This window comes from Thamnophis elegans, chromosome 16, assembly GCF_009769535.1.
Source record: "Thamnophis elegans isolate rThaEle1 chromosome 16, rThaEle1.pri, whole genome shotgun sequence".
Classification (NCBI taxonomy): domain Eukaryota; kingdom Metazoa; phylum Chordata; class Lepidosauria; order Squamata; family Colubridae; genus Thamnophis; species Thamnophis elegans.
The window spans coordinates 36529069-36547033 of record NC_045556.1 but is presented as its reverse complement, the minus strand read 5'-3'; the positions used below and the strand labels follow the sequence as shown (position 1 = coordinate 36547033).

General features: G+C 45.0%; 2 protein-coding genes across 3 annotated transcripts; one reads left to right on the top strand and one right to left on the bottom strand.

Annotated features, from left to right (window-relative positions):
• The first annotated feature begins 2144 nt into the window (after nucleotides 1-2144).
• On the top strand, nucleotides 2145-3681 carry LOC116519593 (putative UDP-GlcNAc:betaGal beta-1,3-N-acetylglucosaminyltransferase LOC100288842). The gene has a single exon (XM_032233549.1). It carries the CDS (start codon nucleotides 2231-2233, stop codon nucleotides 3380-3382), a length of 1152 nt encoding a protein of 383 aa, XP_032089440.1. The 5' UTR covers nucleotides 2145-2230; the 3' UTR covers nucleotides 3383-3681.
• Nucleotides 3682-4999: 1318 nt separating this feature from the next.
• Nucleotides 5000-17703, bottom strand: PSMD5 (proteasome 26S subunit, non-ATPase 5). 2 transcript variants are annotated; one of them, XM_032233035.1, is made up of 10 exons: nucleotides 17506-17703; nucleotides 15647-15791; nucleotides 14410-14523; nucleotides 12926-13054; nucleotides 12475-12584; nucleotides 11372-11514; nucleotides 10114-10305; nucleotides 9886-9995; nucleotides 7975-8115; nucleotides 5000-6041 (listed from the first exon to the last, which is right to left on the bottom strand). In XM_032233035.1, exons 1-10 carry the CDS (start codon nucleotides 17688-17690, stop codon nucleotides 5784-5786), a joined length of 1527 nt encoding a protein of 508 aa, XP_032088926.1. In that variant the 5' UTR covers nucleotides 17691-17703; the 3' UTR covers nucleotides 5000-5783. The 2 variants fall into 2 exon arrangements, with proteins under 2 accessions (XP_032088926.1, XP_032088927.1); XM_032233036.1 differs by lacking the exon at nucleotides 14410-14523.
• Between the last annotated feature and the right edge of the window lie 262 nt (nucleotides 17704-17965).

Here is a 17965-nt window from a genome sequence, read left to right as displayed (position 1 = left end):
TCTCTTCTCTATTCTATTTATTCTATTCTATTCCTAATCTACTCCTCTGTATTCTAATGATAGGTAGGTAGGTAGGTAGGTAGGTAGGTAGGTAGGTAGGTAGGTAGGTAGGTAGGTAGAGATAGATGGATGATAGATAGATGGATGGATAGAGGGAGGGAGGGAGGGAGGGAGATAGAAAGCATCCCTATGGTCTCGCTTAGGGACGCTGTGGCTCAGTGGCTAAGACGCTGAGCTTGTCGATCAGAAAGGTCGGCAGTTCGAATCCCTAGCGGAATGAGCTCCTGTGACTTCTCCCAGCTTCTGCCAACCTAGCAGTTCGAAAGCACATTAAAAAAATGCAAGTAGAAAAATAGGAAGGAAACAGCGTTCCGTGCGCCTTCAGCATTGAGTCATGCCGGCCACATGACCACGGAGACGTGTTCGAACAGCGCTGGCTCTTCAGCTTTGAAACGGAGATGAGCACCGCCTCCTAGAGTCAGAAATGACTCACTGTATGTATGAGGGGAACCTTTATCTTTTACCTCTCTCGCTTGCCTCTTTTAAAAAAATTGCACTTGCAAAAACTAATCCCAACAGCTTTTTAAGCGGACAACAGCTCTCTCTCACACACACACACAGAGAGCCTTCTGCTGTTCTGCAGCCTCTGTTGTGGTCCGCTCAGAAATTAAGGATCCTGTGCCAACATGTAACATGATCACCATCCTCTGGTATTACACTGCCTTTGCTCGGATTCAAAAGAGGATGGAAAAAAAAAACAATTTAAAAAGAATGCTGTACTTGGTGCCTGACACAAGAGAAATTCTATCTGGGTGTGCTTTCCTACATGACATGCTACTCCAATTGCAAAAACATTCCCCGTGCATCTAAAGCTGTACACCACCACCTCCCGACTCAAAAAATTCCAGCGTCGTCTCCATAAAGACCATGCAGGTAAGTCCTGAGCATCTTTAACGCTATTGTGACGATATTGAAACAAGGAGATAAACCCTACTTAGTTATCAAATGCCTTTTTACCCATGCCGTTCATTTTGCTAATATTCAGGAAGCAATATGACATTTGTGCTTTTTATGTGGCCGGTGTGACTCAACGCCGAAGGCGCACAAAACGCTGTTCCCTTCCCGCCAAAGGTGGTTCCTATTTTTCTACTCACATTTTTTTTAATGTGCTTTCAAACTGCTAGGTTGGCAGAAGCTGGGACAAGTCACAGGAGCTCACTCCGTGACGGGGCATTAGGGTTTCGAACCGCCAGACTGCTGACCTTTCTGATCGACAAGCTCATCTTAGCCACTGAGCCACCACGTCCATGATATAGGAAATAAAAACTTCCTAATTCAGATTTTCTCTAGCTAGTCTTTATTTCAGCCTGATCTACCGCAGCCAGGGTTAAATTTGAGACCTTAAATACCCCCTCCCCCCCATTACAAAAAAGCACTTGATCCAATAACAGGGAAGAGTCCAAGGATGGTTTTAAATATGCACTTTAAAAAACAATAACACTCCAATTAAATGGTTTTAATTCATGATAGCCTACATTAACAGAATCAAAAGAGCTAGAATGAGTACATGAATGTATTCCAGTGCTTTTATGAACTCTGGTTTCTGTGCGATTCCTCTTTTCTCTCTTCTCTAAATGCATTACGGAAGTACTGCGCACAGCCAAATAAATCTACTTTTAATCTAAGCACATGATCACGAATATTTCTGATTTGTGGGCTCCTTGGTGCTCTCTGAGCTTGGTGGTTTTCTTGCAGACGTTTCGTGACCCAGCTAAGGAACATCATCAGTGCTAGAATGGAGTGGGGCTTGCAGAGTGCAGGAGGAGGAGGATGGAAGGGTCCTTGGTGCTGAGTTTGTTGGTTTTCTGGCAGACGCTTCACTACCCAACTAGGTAACATCATCAGTGCTAATGCAGAGGTGGTATTCTGCAGTAGTGGAAATCGCAGGTCCACCCCCGCCCCGGTCTATGACATCCGATTTAGGCCCTGTTTTAGCCAAAAGCAAACCAGTAGGAAGGTTAAGTGAATACCACCTCCGGTGCTAAGTAACTGATGATGAAACCTACTTTGGTAATGAAATGTCTACAATGAAAGCACCAAGTTTAGAGAGCACCATGTAGCTACAAATATTCTCTTCTCCTCTTCTCCTTTCCTCTCCTCTCCTCCCCTCCTTTCACTTCTCTCCTCTATTCAATAGTTCTGACTCCACAGCAAGAACTGAACAGCACAAATGTTGAAGGAAACAAGCACTAATTTTTGTTCCTCTCCATTTCAACAGCTGATCTTCTGTAGGCTCCGAACTCACCAGTGGTGCTTTATGCTCTTCAACGTGGCTCTTTTCCACATTTTGCTCTTCGGAGCTGATCTTGCGGAGGAATATTTCTTACAAGCCATCCCCACCACTTACATGGACGCGAAAGTCCTCAGAGCTCGAGAAAAAGCCCGGATACTTGAAATGTCCTCCATGAAAACCAACATCTCCCAGGCTTATGTCCTTAGTAACCCAGAAGCCTGCTCCAACCGAGAGGTCTTCCTGTTGGTTCTCATCTTCAGTAGCCCCCAAAACCTGGACAGGCGCAGCGCAATCCGGAAAACGTGGGCCAACGTGACCCACGTCCAAGGTTACACCACTCTGGTCTTGTTTGTGTTGGGCAAGCCATCTTCAGCTACCACCCAAGTGGAGGTCATCAAGGAATCAGACCAACAACAGGATCTGATCCAAGGAATCTTTCTTGATACCCCTGAGAATCAGACACTGAAGGTCAAGAGGGCCATAGAGTGGACCGTAACTTTTTGTCCCAAGGCCAGGTTCGTTCTCAAAGTAGACGAGGAGATGTTTGCCAACCTCCAATCCTTGGTTGAATATCTGCTCAACTTAAGACCTCATCCTGAAGACATCTATCTCGGAAGGGTGATTCATCCAAACGTCCCCAATAAAGAATTCCACAATGGCAGTTTTACCTCTGTTAGAAAACATCCCGGAGGGTATTATCCCGACTACTGCAGCGCCACAGCCTTGGTCATCTCACAAGACGTTGCTCGGAAGATCTATGTAACTTCTAGAGAAGTTCCTCCTTCCCTACCGCCTGGCCTTTTTATGGGCATCTGTGCAAGGGCAGCTGGCGTGGTGCCTATCCACAGCTCCCGGTTTTCTGGGGGGAGACGTATCTGGTACAATCGTTGCTGCTATAAGTATATTTTCACTTCGACTGTGTCGGAGACACGCCAGCTTCTCCGAGAATGGAAGGAGATGAAAGACGATGAAGATTGCACCTTACTGGAAACCTATTACGGGCTGGTGTCCTGCAAAATCATGACGTATCTGGACGGGTTGAAAGAGTCCAAAGTCAAAGCCGTTCAGAACGAGCATTTTTCCAATTAGAAGAATCAAAATAATAGCATCTCCGTTTGACTTTCTCAATGGGCTTACCCCCAATCTTACGTACTGGTATTATGACGATTTTGTTAGGAATATAATCTAATGGTTGGGTTGGCAATATATAAATCATGTAACAATGTTGTACCTGTTTCTTTGGATTGTACTGTGAAATGTGATTGGTTGCTGTTTTCCTCGGTCAGCCATGGGAGGGAGCCAGAGTGACTGTTGGCTCTCTGTTTGTTAGAAGCTGGGCTGATCTGATCTGAGTGTTTTTGGAAGCTGGCTGTTAGAAAGTGCCGTGAGCTATTATAAGTTTTGCAACTACTAGCAAACTTTGAATTCTGAACTGATTATATGATATTGGATTATGTTATTTGGATTATCCCTTAACTGAAAGATGTTGATGACTGACTCTTATCCTTGTATGACTTGGACTGTTTGATGGACTATGATACTTCTATTTCCACAAACGTAAAAGCCTATTTAAACTGCAGTGTCTCTGTATGGTGGTTTGTGTGTTCTCCAACACAACTCTCACAACGCTTCTCTGAACATATTCGCTCTCCCAACGGAAAGCTTACCTAACAGATTTATCATTTATTCTGTGGCCTTGCATGTAGAGCTTGTCCTTGACTTACGACTGCAATTGAGCCCAACGTTGATGCTGCTAAGTGAGAAATTTGTCAAGTGAGTTTTGCCCCGTTTTACGTTTCTCGTCACCTCTGTTAAGCGAATCACGGCAGGTCTTCAATGAGTGACGTGGTTAAGTGGATCTGATTCCCACGTCGAATTTGGCCAGAAGGTCGCAAAATTGCGGTCGGCTGCCCAACATTCAGACAAGAAGTTGAAAACTTTTTTCAGGCATTTAATTTTTTTCTTCTTCTTTTAGAAAGCTAATTCTACATGATGTTTATAAGCACAACAAAAGGAAGTCACAGTATTTGGGAGCCAACATATACATCAAAGTCAGTAGTTTTGAGCAAAACGGGGTCGAAAAACCGGATTGTAAAAAACCAACGTTCACACTTTCTTCAGTTTAAGACTGGATTTTACAATCGAATCCCAAGCAGAACACAGGAAAAACAAATCTTTGCAGGCAGGCAGAACTACTCAAAACATTACTACAACCACCGATTCATCTATGGTTGCTTCCTAAATTAGTCACGAATTAAAAGCCACCAATGCATTTAACGCCCATGAAGCTGAGCTGGATTATGCATATTGGACCCTGATCTTTCATGTTGAATCGTTTTTCGATGCGACCTTTTTCAAACTCTGCCCTGCTTAGAGACTGGCGTGTAGGAAAAGTGGCGGTGCTACGTCCGAACTGAATCAAGGAAGAAATATCTTGTGTGAACAGATATGTATTAATTCTCAAAGGCACTAGAACAGAAGTGGCCAATCTGCTCTGGAGCCGCATGTGGGCTCTTTCATCCCTCTGCTGCGGCTCCCTGTTGCTGGTTGGCTCCACAATTGATAGGGCTGTTGGTTAGGACAGGTAGAGGAAAAAGGATGCCTGCAATAGGAGACTATGATGGGGGAACTGGAGTTCCAGTGGGCTCCAGAATTGAACTGGAGGCTTCCATTTAGTACCTCTGTGGCTCTTTGAGTATTTTAGGTTGCCGAGCCTTGCACTAGAAGATGTGTTTTATTTTGGAGGAGGTTGTTGGGATTAGTATCTGAGAAATGAGGCACCATAAATTTATACTTTCCTGGGGTTGAGATTAAGAGCTGGAGGATGGACAGTTGAAGGGCAAGAGAAGGGGGGCGGAGGGAAATAAGCACTTTTTTTTTTAATGGTGATTTACTTAGCCTTTTATGTAAGATATATTCTTTACTCTTCTGCCTAACTTGCTTTTAAGAACCCGGATTAAATCCATGTATTTGTTTCCCTACGTAAAGTTGTGCGGACAAAGTTTTGGGTCATGGCCAAAAATTGGAACGTCGGAAAAACAACACTGCAGGTGTGATTGGGGAAAAAAATCAGTCACTCTGTGCAGATGGTAAAACCTGTGTGATCCACAACAACAAAAAATGTTTTTCACAAATGAAGGCGAATATACGAGCCTCCCAGGATCCTGCAACGTTATCCTGGGGAAAATGTTTTTTTTTTTAAAGTATATATTTTAAGAGTTTCCTTTCCTGTGCTCTTGGATTTTTAGTGTGAAATGGTAGAGCCCGTGTTTTCCATTTGGAAAATACCTAGAAACATCTCTATATTTCAAACCAACTTCCTGCTGTTTCAATGTCGAAAAAAAACCCAAAAACCAAGAAACTCATACCAAGTTAAATGCTATCCACACTTTTTTTGCCCTTCCTACAAATCAACAGGCCAGCCCCATCTTCCAGAAATCCAGAACATTTGGTCAATCTTGGAATTCGCTTAAAATGACGTCGTCCAAGGTTACTCAGCTCCTTCCACAGCGATAGTTGAGACAGCCTTGACGTAATATGGCCCCTCGCGCATATAAGTCTTCAGTCTCAAGTAATGCTGGTTTCCAAAGATTTCTGCAGCTGTCTTTGAGTTCACCAAAGCCTTGACAAGTTCATACTTGGCCTCCTTGGAAGCTTTGTCCGGTTCCACGGATCTGTCCACCATGTATTCCACAAAGCCAGGACTGGCCAACATTTCCTGCTGAGCCCAAGGTTGATTTGCAACGGCCTAGGGGAACAAGGAAGATTTTATTCAATGGTTTTGACCTTCAAATTCCTTCCATTTAAAAACCAATTGTTAGAATATTCATAACTGGGAGAGACATGGTAACAAGGTCAGCCAATGAATAGGCATAGCAACTAAATCAGCCAATGGGAGCTGAAACAGAACTGAGTCTGCTGCTCTGAGACGTACCGTATTTTTCGGAGTACAAGACGCACCTTTTTCCCTCAAAAAAGAGGCTGAAAATCTGTGTGTGTCTTATACACTGAATATACAGCACTTTTGCCTCTCGAAACTCCCCCCCTTCACCAAAATGGCCATGCATAGCCTTTAGGAGGCTTTCAGAGAACTCTTGGGGACTGGGGAGGGCAGAAATGAGAGAAAAAATGGGCTATTTCCCCCCCCCCCAGCCCTCAGCAGCATTCCATAAGCTTCCTAAAGTCTATGCATGCCCTTTTTTGACAAAAAACGGGCCATTTTTTGCTTGTTTTTTGCCCCACTCCAACCCCCAGGAGCATTCTACAAGCCTCCTAATGGCTATTCATGCCCATTTTGGGGGGGGGGGGGGAAAGGCCCAATTTCACGAAAAATGGGCCATTTTGGGGAGGGTTGCAGAGTGCAAAAACGTTTCTTTTTTTAGTTTTCCTCTTCAAAACCTTGCTGCATCTTATATTCCGAAAAATACGGTAAACTAGTCTAAGCTTGTCTGTCTGCTCTGAAATGAAACTAACTGTTCTCCCTTGTGTTTGCCCTTAACTCTCCTGCCTTGTGTTTGCTTGGAAGAATCACCTGTTGGTATTGTACATTTATTCATCTGTTATTATGTATATAAAGAAGTTAATGAATCCAGCTGAATCAGTTACCTTTGTGTACTTTCTGGACTTGTTTTTTCTGCAACAAACTCTGTTGTCAAGTTGAATATATTTAACCAGAGGTAAAAACTGCAAAAAACTACATAGGGCCCCCACCTTAAGACTAGTCCCTTCTTAGCGACCATTCTAACTCACAACTGACCTATTGCTATGACCCAGATTTGAAGTTCTAACAGTTTGGGTCTTCCCAGCCTTCAGGTGCTTGGCAACACAGCTGAAACTCTTATACACAATCATGTTGTAGTTTAGCCTCTCTTTAAGCCCCCTAAAAATATTTAATCAGGTGGTAAGGTTAAAACTCTTCCAAATTAAAAACAAAAACAGAATTCATCAGCAGAGGAAAGGTTGTCTTAAGAGCAGCTTTCTTCTTCTGTTCTAGAATGCAACCCTGATTATCCTGGACGGCCGGCTGACAATTCTGGCTCATGCCACCACTCATTTATTCAAGCTGGGGGGGAAACAGCCCTAGAGAGAACTGTTCTGACCGAGGCTTTCCAGGAGCATGAAGCAAACTCCTTGTCCCAACAAACTCCTTTTTATTAAGTGGCTGTGAATTCTTCTCATTTACATCCAGCAAAAGTCTTTCAAAGATGAATTTACAGTCACAGACTTTATCTGGCTTGGAAAGCTGCCAGGCCTATATCTGCAAAACTTGGCAAGAGTCACAAGCCAATTCAGCGAACTAATTGTCTCCTGCAAACTCCACTCCCCTTTCGCTCCTCTTTTATTTCCTCTGGGAGGGGCCATTCATTGTCCACCTGTGCCTTTACTCCTGAGTCGGTCCTTGTTCCTTAATTGTTCCCTTCTCCTGGCAGCTCTGTGCATGCGCACATCGGGAACAGGTTCCAGCTGTTCTTCTGCCTCACTGATCTCCGGCTCCGCAGGCAGCTGATAGACAGCCCTGGCACAGAGCCCTCATCAGAGCCTTCCCCAGATTCCAGGACTGGCCCAGGTTCCTCCCCAAACTCCCCACTGTCTGAGTCTGCCACCAGCTCCGCTGGCGGGCCACAGCAAGAATGACGATGTATAGACAACTGCAAAGGCATTTTATGCCAAAAGAATCTTACAGTGAAAACCCTCAAGGCTGCGCAGTGGAGATCGGGGAAGGGCTGAGTGCTGATGCTTTTGAACAGCTCCAAGGGCTGGTTGGAGAGAGAGGAGAACCACAATTCAGTCATCCGAAGGAGGTCTTCCGTTTGCTGCTCAGGCTGTATGCAAGAGAGTAGCAGGTGAGTTTACTAAGGCCTTGGACCGATCCTTTTTTTCCCCCCGCCCTAAAACTTTCAAACCATCCTGGGTTGTATAAACTGAGACATGGAATCAAAATCACATGAAGTGTTAGTACCGCTTTGTAAAGCCTTGGTAAAGCCACACCTGGAATACGGCATCCAATCACTGTTCTGACCTAGGATTCCCAAAAGCACGAAGCCGACTCCACATCCCAAATAAAACCCCTTTTACTTAGGTTAAAGGGAATTCCAGCAAAGTTCCGGCCAATAGTCTTTATTGAGCTTTCACAACTACAGACCTTTATCAGGCTTGGAGAGCTGCCAGGCCGATATCTTCCAAACACCACTCTGTAGCAGACAATACTTGGCAAGAAGTCAGGAACAGATCTTTGCTCTAATGAACTGAACTAATTGTCTCCTGCAAACTCCCCTCCCCTTTCACACCTCTTTATTCCCTCTGGGAGGGGCCATTCACCATCCACCTGTGGCTTTACTCCCGAGTCGGCCCTTGCTCCTTAACATTTCCCTTCTCCTAGCAGCTCTGCACATGCACACATGGGGAACAGGCTCCAGCTGTTTGTCTGCCCCACTGATCCAACTCCGAAGGCAGTGGATAACTGGCTTCCAACAATTGAAGTCAGTGGGGAAGCTGGCAGGAAGTCGCAAGTCCCAGCTGGCTCACAGGCAGGCTAGATGGCAGGTTACTTCCCATCTAAGAAGCTTCTTCGGTTCTGAAGACATTTCTTGGATGAGAAGCAAAGCATCTTCCCCCCAAAAAAGAAGAAGTCCAGTTTCCATCTAGATCTCAAAAGAAACCTCATTCCAGAGAGCCTCCATATGACTTTTGACCTACACCTATTAAAAAAAACCGCCCTCCAAAATCCCATGAAAAAAACTGGGTCAACCAAAAGTGGTAAGCTGGAGAATGTTCAGGAGTGAGTTCAGCCAGATTTTGGGGAGACATTCAGAAAGAATGCCTTGTCGAATAAGCTTAGTTAGACAGGTATTGTAGGAGAAGGGGTGGCAGGATCCAGGGCTGAAATGAAAGGGGAATCAGCCTAGAATTCCTATGTAGCCACAAAAGAACTAAGTCTAATGCCCTTTGAGTGATGATGACCTGTATTTAACTCTAAGCAGGTTCCAATTATTAGCTGAGTAGATTCCTACGCATAGGCTTTGAACAATACATCAGTTTAATTCAACCTTCTTCTATGGACCCGGTATTTCGCAACCAACAGGTATGCTGGCTTAGGAATGACCCATCTATCAACGCCTTTGGTCAGGGAGGGGCCAGCAACCCCCGGCTCTGGAGCTGCATGTGTCCTTTTCATCCCCCTGCTGTGGCTCCCTGTCGCCTGTCCGTAAAAGGAAAAAGGAGGCCGCGTTAGGAGGAGACTCTATGGTGGGGGGAATTGGATTTCCGGTTGGCAGGCAAAAAAGGACGCCGTGCTAGGAGGAGACTCTATGGTGGGGACAACCAGACTTCCAGTCAGCTCCAGAATTGAATGGGGGGCTTCTGGTTAGGACCTTTGTGGCTCTTTGAGTGTTTAACGTTGCCGACTCCTGGCTTAGGTGATACATTTGAGCATAGATGATAGATGAATGATAGATAGATGGATGGATGGATGGATGGATGGATGGGTGGATGGGGGGGAGGGAGAGGGAGGGCGGGAGGGAGAGGGAGAGAGAGGGAGAGAGAGATGGGCTACGTTGGTAGCTGGCGAGGCAAGCGGATTGCCTGTAACTTACTTGCAAGAACAAGAGAGATGAAATAGCATCCAGGCATCGGATTCGCGTCTCCGTCGGGGCGTTCTTGATTTGGTGCCCGATTCTGTTTAGCACGCGATGGAACCGACTCCCTGGAAACCAAAGCAAACTCCGTTTTTGGCTAGGCCCATAAAGCATCTCCCCTCCCCCCGCTTTTCCTTCTAGCCTTGTAACCGGAGTTATACTTTTACACGCGCACGCTGCACAAACCTGTCTTCTGGAGCACCAGCTTGCCCTCAACGTTGGAGCCCAAGATTGCGAGCGTGTCCACCGCCACGCCAAACAAGGTGGGGTCCTGGCCTTCGGCCATGCTGAAGACCTTCCCTACGAAGGCAGGGTACTGCTCGCAGATATGTTGAGGGCTGTCCACGATGGCCAGGTTGCCAAAAAACTTAACAAAACCTGCCAAGATAGCCCCATGTCAGCAGAGCAAGTTACTCGGAACCCTGAAAACCAGGTTCGACAGATTTCAACCTTATAAACACAGGAAGCAAGTTATTCCTACAATAAGAGCATCTGGACCCACCCTCTGTTCAAGGACGGGTTTCTGCTCTTCCCTATGCAGAAAAAAACCCAAAACTGGACCAAGATTCAAACTGGGATTGAGAAAGAGAGCATGAAAGAAACCGAGGTTATAAATGTGAAGCAGAATTAATGTTACAGAATGCAAGATAGGTTTTGGGCCACACACACTACTGTATTTTTCAGAGTACAAGACGCGTCTTAGTTTTGGGGGAGGAAAATAAGAAAAAAAAATATTCTGCCTCTGCCTACCAGCAACCATGGTATTCAACTAGCGAGCGTCCTGTCGGTGTGTGAGAGAGTTGAGGGCTGGTTGGAAACAAAGAGTATTTGCTGTGTGAGCAACAAGAAAGAAGACAGCAAGGAGCCTGGGCGTGGCTTGTTCTGTACTAAAGCTGCAGGCTGTGCCAATCTCTGAAACTAAAACTGAAAGTGAAACTCCTCTCCTCTGCTGAACCACATTGGAAAACCTGCTTTTGGTATTGTATATTTATTTCATGTGTTATATTATATATAAAGAGAAGCTATTGAATCCTGCTGGATCACTTACTTGTGTCTGCTTTCTGAATGTGATTGCTGCTGCAAAATCTGACACATCCTTGCAGCAAATAGCGAATAGGCAGATCAGCTTCAGCACATTATTGCAGTCTGATTCAGCATGAGCGGCTGACTGGCAGGTGGATCGGCCTCGAATACCCCCAATCAGGTGTTCCAGGCTGTAGGGATTGCCACAGACCACCGCCTCCTCCATGCCTCGCATTCGTTTTTGGCTACATTCGGTGTATAAGACGCACCCAGCTTTTCACCCTCTTTTGGGAGGGGGAAACGTGTGTCTTCTACTCCGAAAAATACAGTAATTGCACTGCAGGGTTGGAGAACAGCAGGCCACAAAGATACAGTATTAACCCCACCAAGACCAAGATGCCCAAAGGCCACCTGTAATCACCTGGCAGGTAGAAACTGGAGAAGGGATCTGAATCGGCTCCAATGATTATATTGGAAATCTTGTCGATGATGCCTTGCTGGGAGAGATACTGCCGTCCATGCTGAGTTTGGGCCAGTGAGGTCACCATCTCAATGCAGGTCACTCTGTTTCAAAACAGACAAACAGACCACTTCAGAAAGATGAGAATCAATAGTCCTCCTAATGCCCCAGGAAGCTCCACCTACAGGTAAACACCAGTGTACAGCTCTCGTGCTTAAGACTTATACACTGCTTCACAGCCCTCGCTAAGTGGTTTATAGAGCCAGCCTCTTGCCCCCAACAATCTGGGTCCTCATTTTACCACCTCAGAAGGACAGAAGGCTGAGTCAACATTGAGCCAGTGGGACTTGAATTGCCAAACTGCAGCTAGCAGTCAGCTGAAGTAGCCTGCAGTACCTGCACTCTAACCACTGTGCCATTGAAGCTCTAAATATCCCACTTCACTGTGCTTTGCAGCCCTCTGTAAGCAGTTTACAGAACCAGCATCTTTTCCCCAACAATCTGGGTCCCCATTTGACCAAACTAAGTTCAACTGCTATTTAGGCGAAGATATTTGGGGGAGCGGGGGCACTGAAAGCAGGGAGGCGGGGGTACACACCACAGAAGCCAAGAATCACAGTTTGGTAGGGTTGCAAGGGGAAGAAAATGTGTATGTGCAGAGAATGGAATTCATTCTCCCCATCTAAGAAAGCACTGGAAGCAAAGTATGAATTGGGGGCAGAGATTGGAGATAGGTAGCCAGCAAAACTGAGACGCAGCCACGGATTTACAACAGCAATAGCAGTTAGACTTATATACCGCTTCATAGGGCTTTCAGCCTTCTCTAAGCGGTTCACAGAGTCAGCATATCGCCCCCACAGTCTGGGTCCTCATTTTACCCACCTCGGAAGGATGGAAGGCTGAGTCAACCCTGAGCCGGTGAGATTTGAACCGCCAAACTGTAGATAACAGTCAGCTGAAGTGGCTGCAGTACAGCACTCTAACCACTGCGCCATACAAGCAGCAGAGAGATAGCAAGGCTGCCCCCCCCCCCAAGACCTGCTGAGGCCCGTCCCATTAGGTACCTGACAAGCACATCGTTTCCCGTCAGTTCCTCGATCATTTCCGATAGTAAGCCGCTGTTCACACAGTAGTTCAGGGAATCCACCGACGTAGAGGAAATATTGATCACTAGCTAACACAAACGCACAAAAAGGACAGGAATCTGAGCCACGTATCTCTTTTAAAGTGTTTCTGTTGCAATGGGCAGGCACCCCTCCCCCATTTGGAAATCAGATCAGCAGTCGGTTAATTAAACGTAGGTAAGTTAAGGCAGAGGTTTCAAACTCAAGGCCTGGGGGGGACGGAAAGGTGGAATGTTTGTATTTTTAAAATTGAAAACAAATTAAAAAAAACTTTATAAAAAAATAATTGTTTCTAAGTCACATCATCCACCTGACAGTTAAAAGACAGGTATTTCTGTCCTCTATCGGCTCAAAATAATAATAATAAAAAACAACACCCCATAACTCTTGCCTCATACACGCGATAACGTATGATGTCGCTCTTCGCCATGACGTTTTTCAAGTCGATGAGCAGATTCCCCGCCAGCAAAACTTCCAAGCTCTCCGGTGACTGGGCTATCCTGGACAAAGATTTGATGGCCTAAGAAACAAAGTTGTCGATGAAAAACTGGAACAGCAGACCTGTGCGTAGGTTGGGGCGTGGAGACCCTGAATTAGCAAAAGGCAAAACAGTTGCACAGCCTGAATTCAGATAACTCTCTCTGCCCACCTCAAGCGGCTTAAGATGAGAGATCTAACCGTTCTCGGGGAAAAATATTTTCCAGAAGGAAGAGAAAGGCTTTGTACAATGGGTCGTATATGTAGTCCAGCACATTGGGGATTTTTTAAATGATTATTTATCAAATTTATTTGCCACCCATCTCGTAGCAAATGACTCTTTTAATGAAGCTGCTGTAAGGCTGAGATGATGACATGAGGATGAGTAGCAGGATTACTGCCACTTTAAGAAGCTGTATATATAAGGGAGGCCATGTGAGGATGAGTAGCAGAGTTACTGCCACTTTAAGAAGCTGTATATATATAAGGGAGGCCATGTGAGGGTCTCACTCTCTCTCTCTCTCTTCCTCCCTCCTCATGTATCTCTCTCCTTGTGTATCTATCACCAGACAAAACCTCTGTGTACTGTATTTTGCGCCTTAATTGTCTCAAAATAGTAGCCACTCTGTGCACATTCTGACAGGATCCTTGACAAATAAGGGAGTCAGAGACCTAAACACTGAGAAAGGCACATATTTGACCTTTGGAAATAATCAAGAAATAGTTTTGACTACAGTTCGTATGTGTGTGTGTGTATGTGTCTAATCTGGTACATAATTGAATATATTCATTTTCTTTCTAAGAGATTCAGCAGAGGGATCCCACAGGTAATTCTTGAAGGATCTATGCATGAGTTGCAAAAACAGAAATTGGAAATGCAGTGCTCCAGAGCCCATGGCTACCCATAATTTAGATTTTGGGGGGGGGGGGAGAGGGGCGCCTTTGAGTCTGTGTTTAATTCTTGCCAAGTCCCTGCAGTATCCTTGGCAATACTTTGGAAGTGGCTTGCCATTGCTTTCCTTCCCAGGGCCAAGAGCGCAACTGGCCCAATAGATCATCCTCTTTTAATGAGCCCATAATCCCCTGCGGGGTGGAGTCTGGACAAAACTGAATGGAGCGGTGTTTACTGGCCAGATGCCCTTCCTGTTGCCGATGCGGAGCTTTGTTCAGCAGATATATTCTCAGTGAGCCGAAAGAGAGGAATATCTGCCTCCATCTAGGATTGAATACAACAGACTCCTGATTGTGAGGCGAGAGCTCCACCTCTAGGCGCACCGCGCCACTCGACTGCCCCAATAGATAAGGAAAGTTTATAAATGATTTATGAGATTTATAAACTTCAGTGGATTAGATGGCCTTTCCTCCCCCCCACACAACCGTCAGATCACAAGCACCAACCTCTTTTGCCACTGCTATTTTTTCGGCAGCAATGCAATAGACAATCTGCCTCAGTAATTCAGGAGTGTTAAGGATTTCTCTCACAGCAACAGCGTCTTCAACAACTCTTCCAACCTATTTTTGAATTTGAATTTTAATAGACTTATATGCCGCCCAATCCCGAAGGACTCCGGGCGGCTTACATAAAAGACAATTTAAAAAGTACTAAAAAGTTTAAAAAATAAAGAAAACAAAGCAGGTTAAAACACAACACACTCAACCGTAGTGGGGCTGGACCTCATTCAAGAGGTCAACAGCCCCAGCCCTGCCGGAAAAGCCAGGTCTTAATAGACTTTTTGAAGGCTGCGAGAGTGGGGAGGGTCCGGATCTCTGGGGGTAGATCGTTCCACAGGGCCGGAGCAGCTATAGAGAAGGCTCTCCCCCAAGGAGCCGTCAAACGATATTGTCTAGTTGACGGCACCCGGAGAAGGCCCAACCTAGGGGCGCAACATAATTTATAGTCACTGGACAGTTTCCAACTTCCATTCTTCTTCCATTCTTCCTTTTGGTCTTTCAGTCTCATTCTCAGCTGTCCTCTCTTGCCGTTTTTATAATATTGCCTTGCGGGTTTCATAAACTGAACGTTTAAAAATAATCGCTCAAAGCATTTGGGTTGCTTACTAGCCCAAAACTTTAAGGCGGAGTTAATGTACAGTGTAATTAAAACACAAAAGAGGGCGAAGTTAATGTACAGTGTACAGGTACGTCCTTGACTTACGACAGTTCATTGAGTGACCATTGAGAAAGTTACACGGCACTGAAAAAAGCGAGTTACGACCATTTTCCAGACTTATGACCGTTGCAATAGCCCCATGCTCACAGGATGGAAATTCAGATGCTTGGCAACGGACACATATTTATGACGGTGTCCCAGCGTTATGTCATCCTCCTTTTGCAACCTTCTGATAAGCAGAGTGAATTGGGAAGCCCGATTCACTTAACAACCATGTCACTAACTTAACAAATGCAACGGTTCCCTTAGCAACTGTGGCAAGAAAGAAATTCAGTCAGCAAATGTCTCGCTTAGTAACCAAAAAATTTGGGCTCAATTGTGGTCGTAAATCAAGGATTATCTATATCACCTCGTGTTGTTTCGGACACCTGCAGCACATGCATGAAAACAGAGAAGCGAGGACTGGGTAATCATCTCGTTCTTAATCTCTTTGAGTAGATTACAAAACTGAATTGTAACACGTACTTGGGAGATGGTCAGGATTTTGACTGAATCATCCGGGTGAAAGAGTCCCTTCTGAAGTTCCTCCCCAAAGTTTTGGATTACATCCAAGGGATCCATGACCTGCAGGAATCTCTCCAAGATCGACACGCATAAAGAGATCTGCTCACTGTTTGCAAGAGAAAGGAAAGCCCAGGTGTTTGGTAATGAAATAAGGAAAGGCGTCAATACAGTGCAAAATAAGCAACCTAACTCCTTTATGAAAATTCTTGACACCACTTTTCAAGGTGGAACTGGTTGTTGTGAAGATCAAAGGCTTCTCCCACCCACCCCCTCAAGCATTCTCCATGAAAACTAATCACACCTTTTCCAAAACTTTGCCCAAGCATCCCCCAGCAACTGCATAACTTGCACATAGCATAACATCAGACCAATCACTTCCCCATCCTGTTGTTGCCTTCCCTTAACATTGCTATGCTCATTTCAAAAGTTTCCACATTAATAGAGCAACGTTTTAAAGAAAGGCAGAGAAAGAAAGGAGGGACTGGAGACATGTTTATAACTAAAAAAAAAACCCCAACTTTCTACATCCACACACACAGAAATGTATACACACAGGTTTGTGTGTGTCTGTGTATAGACATATTTGTATTTGTGTATGTGTGTATGTATATGTGATAGATAGATGATAAATAATAGATAGATAGATAGATAGATAGATAGATAGATAGATAGATAGATAGATAGACAGACAGACAGACAGACAGACAGACAGACAGATAGGAGGGGGAGAGAGATAATGGATAGATAGATTAGATAGATAGATATAGAGAGATAGTGATGATATAGAATATAGATATATAGATGAAGATACATAGAAGATAAATAGGATGGATACATACATACATACATAAGAGGGGGGGGAGAAATAATGGATAGATTAGAGATAGATATAGAGATAGAGTGATGATAGAGATAAAATATAGATATATAGCTGAAGATACACAGAAGATAAATAGGATGGATGGATGGATATATAGATACATACATATATACATACATACATACATAAGAGGGAGGGAGAGAGATAATGGATAGATTAGATATATATAGAGATAGTGATAAGAGATAGAATATAGATATATAGATGAAGATACATAGAAGATAAATAGGGTGGATGGATAGATAGAAGATAGATATATTGATTGATTAGAGGGGGAAGAGACATAATGGATAGATAGATTAGATAGATAGATAGATAGATAGATAGATAGATAGATAGATAGATATAGAGAGATAGTGATGATAGAATATAGATATATAGATGAAGATACACAGAAGATAAATAGGATGTATAGATAGAAGATAGATAGATAGATAGATAGATAGAGAGAGAGAGATAGGAGGGGGGAGAGAGATAATGGATAGATTAGATTTAGAGAGATAGTGATGATAGAATATAGATATATAGATGAAGATACATAGAAGATAAATAGGATGGATAGATAGATAGAAGATAAATAGATAGAGATAGAAGATAGATAGGATAGAGATGTATATTTATACAGATACATATATAGTAAATACACACACATGTATGGCACATATTTTATCTACACATGTACATAGAGTATAGTGTATAAATGTGTATGTGTGTGTATGTATATAGATAGATAGATAGAGAGAGAGAGAGAGAGAGAGAGAGAGATTATATCTATACACATGCACACCCAATAATGCATGCACCTGTCATCCTGTGATCTTGAAATTCGGCCCCATGTGGACCACCCAACCTCACAGCGCCCCAGCCACGACCCCACCTTCTCCTCCATGAGGACTAGCCCCTTTTAGTGTAAGGGAACCCCCTCACAATCCACTCTTACGTATCCCCGCGGGCCATGAGGACGAAGAGCCCGGCCAAGGGGTAGCGGGGCCCTCGCTCGCGGAGGGCGGCGGGGGCCAGAGCCTGCACGGCCAGCCGCAGGGCCCGCAGCTCCTCCAGAGGCTCTTCCAGCGCAGCGACCCGGCTCAGCAGCGACAGCGCAGCCTCCACCTCAGCCGCCGCCATCTTGGAAAGAAGAGGAGGGGGAACCTCTCGCGAGAGTTCGGCGAGGAGCGGGAGGCCCCTTTCGGGTCCTTCAAGCCGCGCAGGCGCGGTGACGCCCTCTTTGTGGCGGCGGCGGCGCTCACGCCAGGCGCTGATTGGATGGACAAATCGGGCGGGTGGGGGAGGAGAAAAAGAGGAGGTTCCCTCCCACTCCCAAGAGGATGACCCTGCGCGGGATGAGTAAATATACCACACTTCCGTGCTTCTCAACGAAGCCGCTATGCGGGGCTAACAGG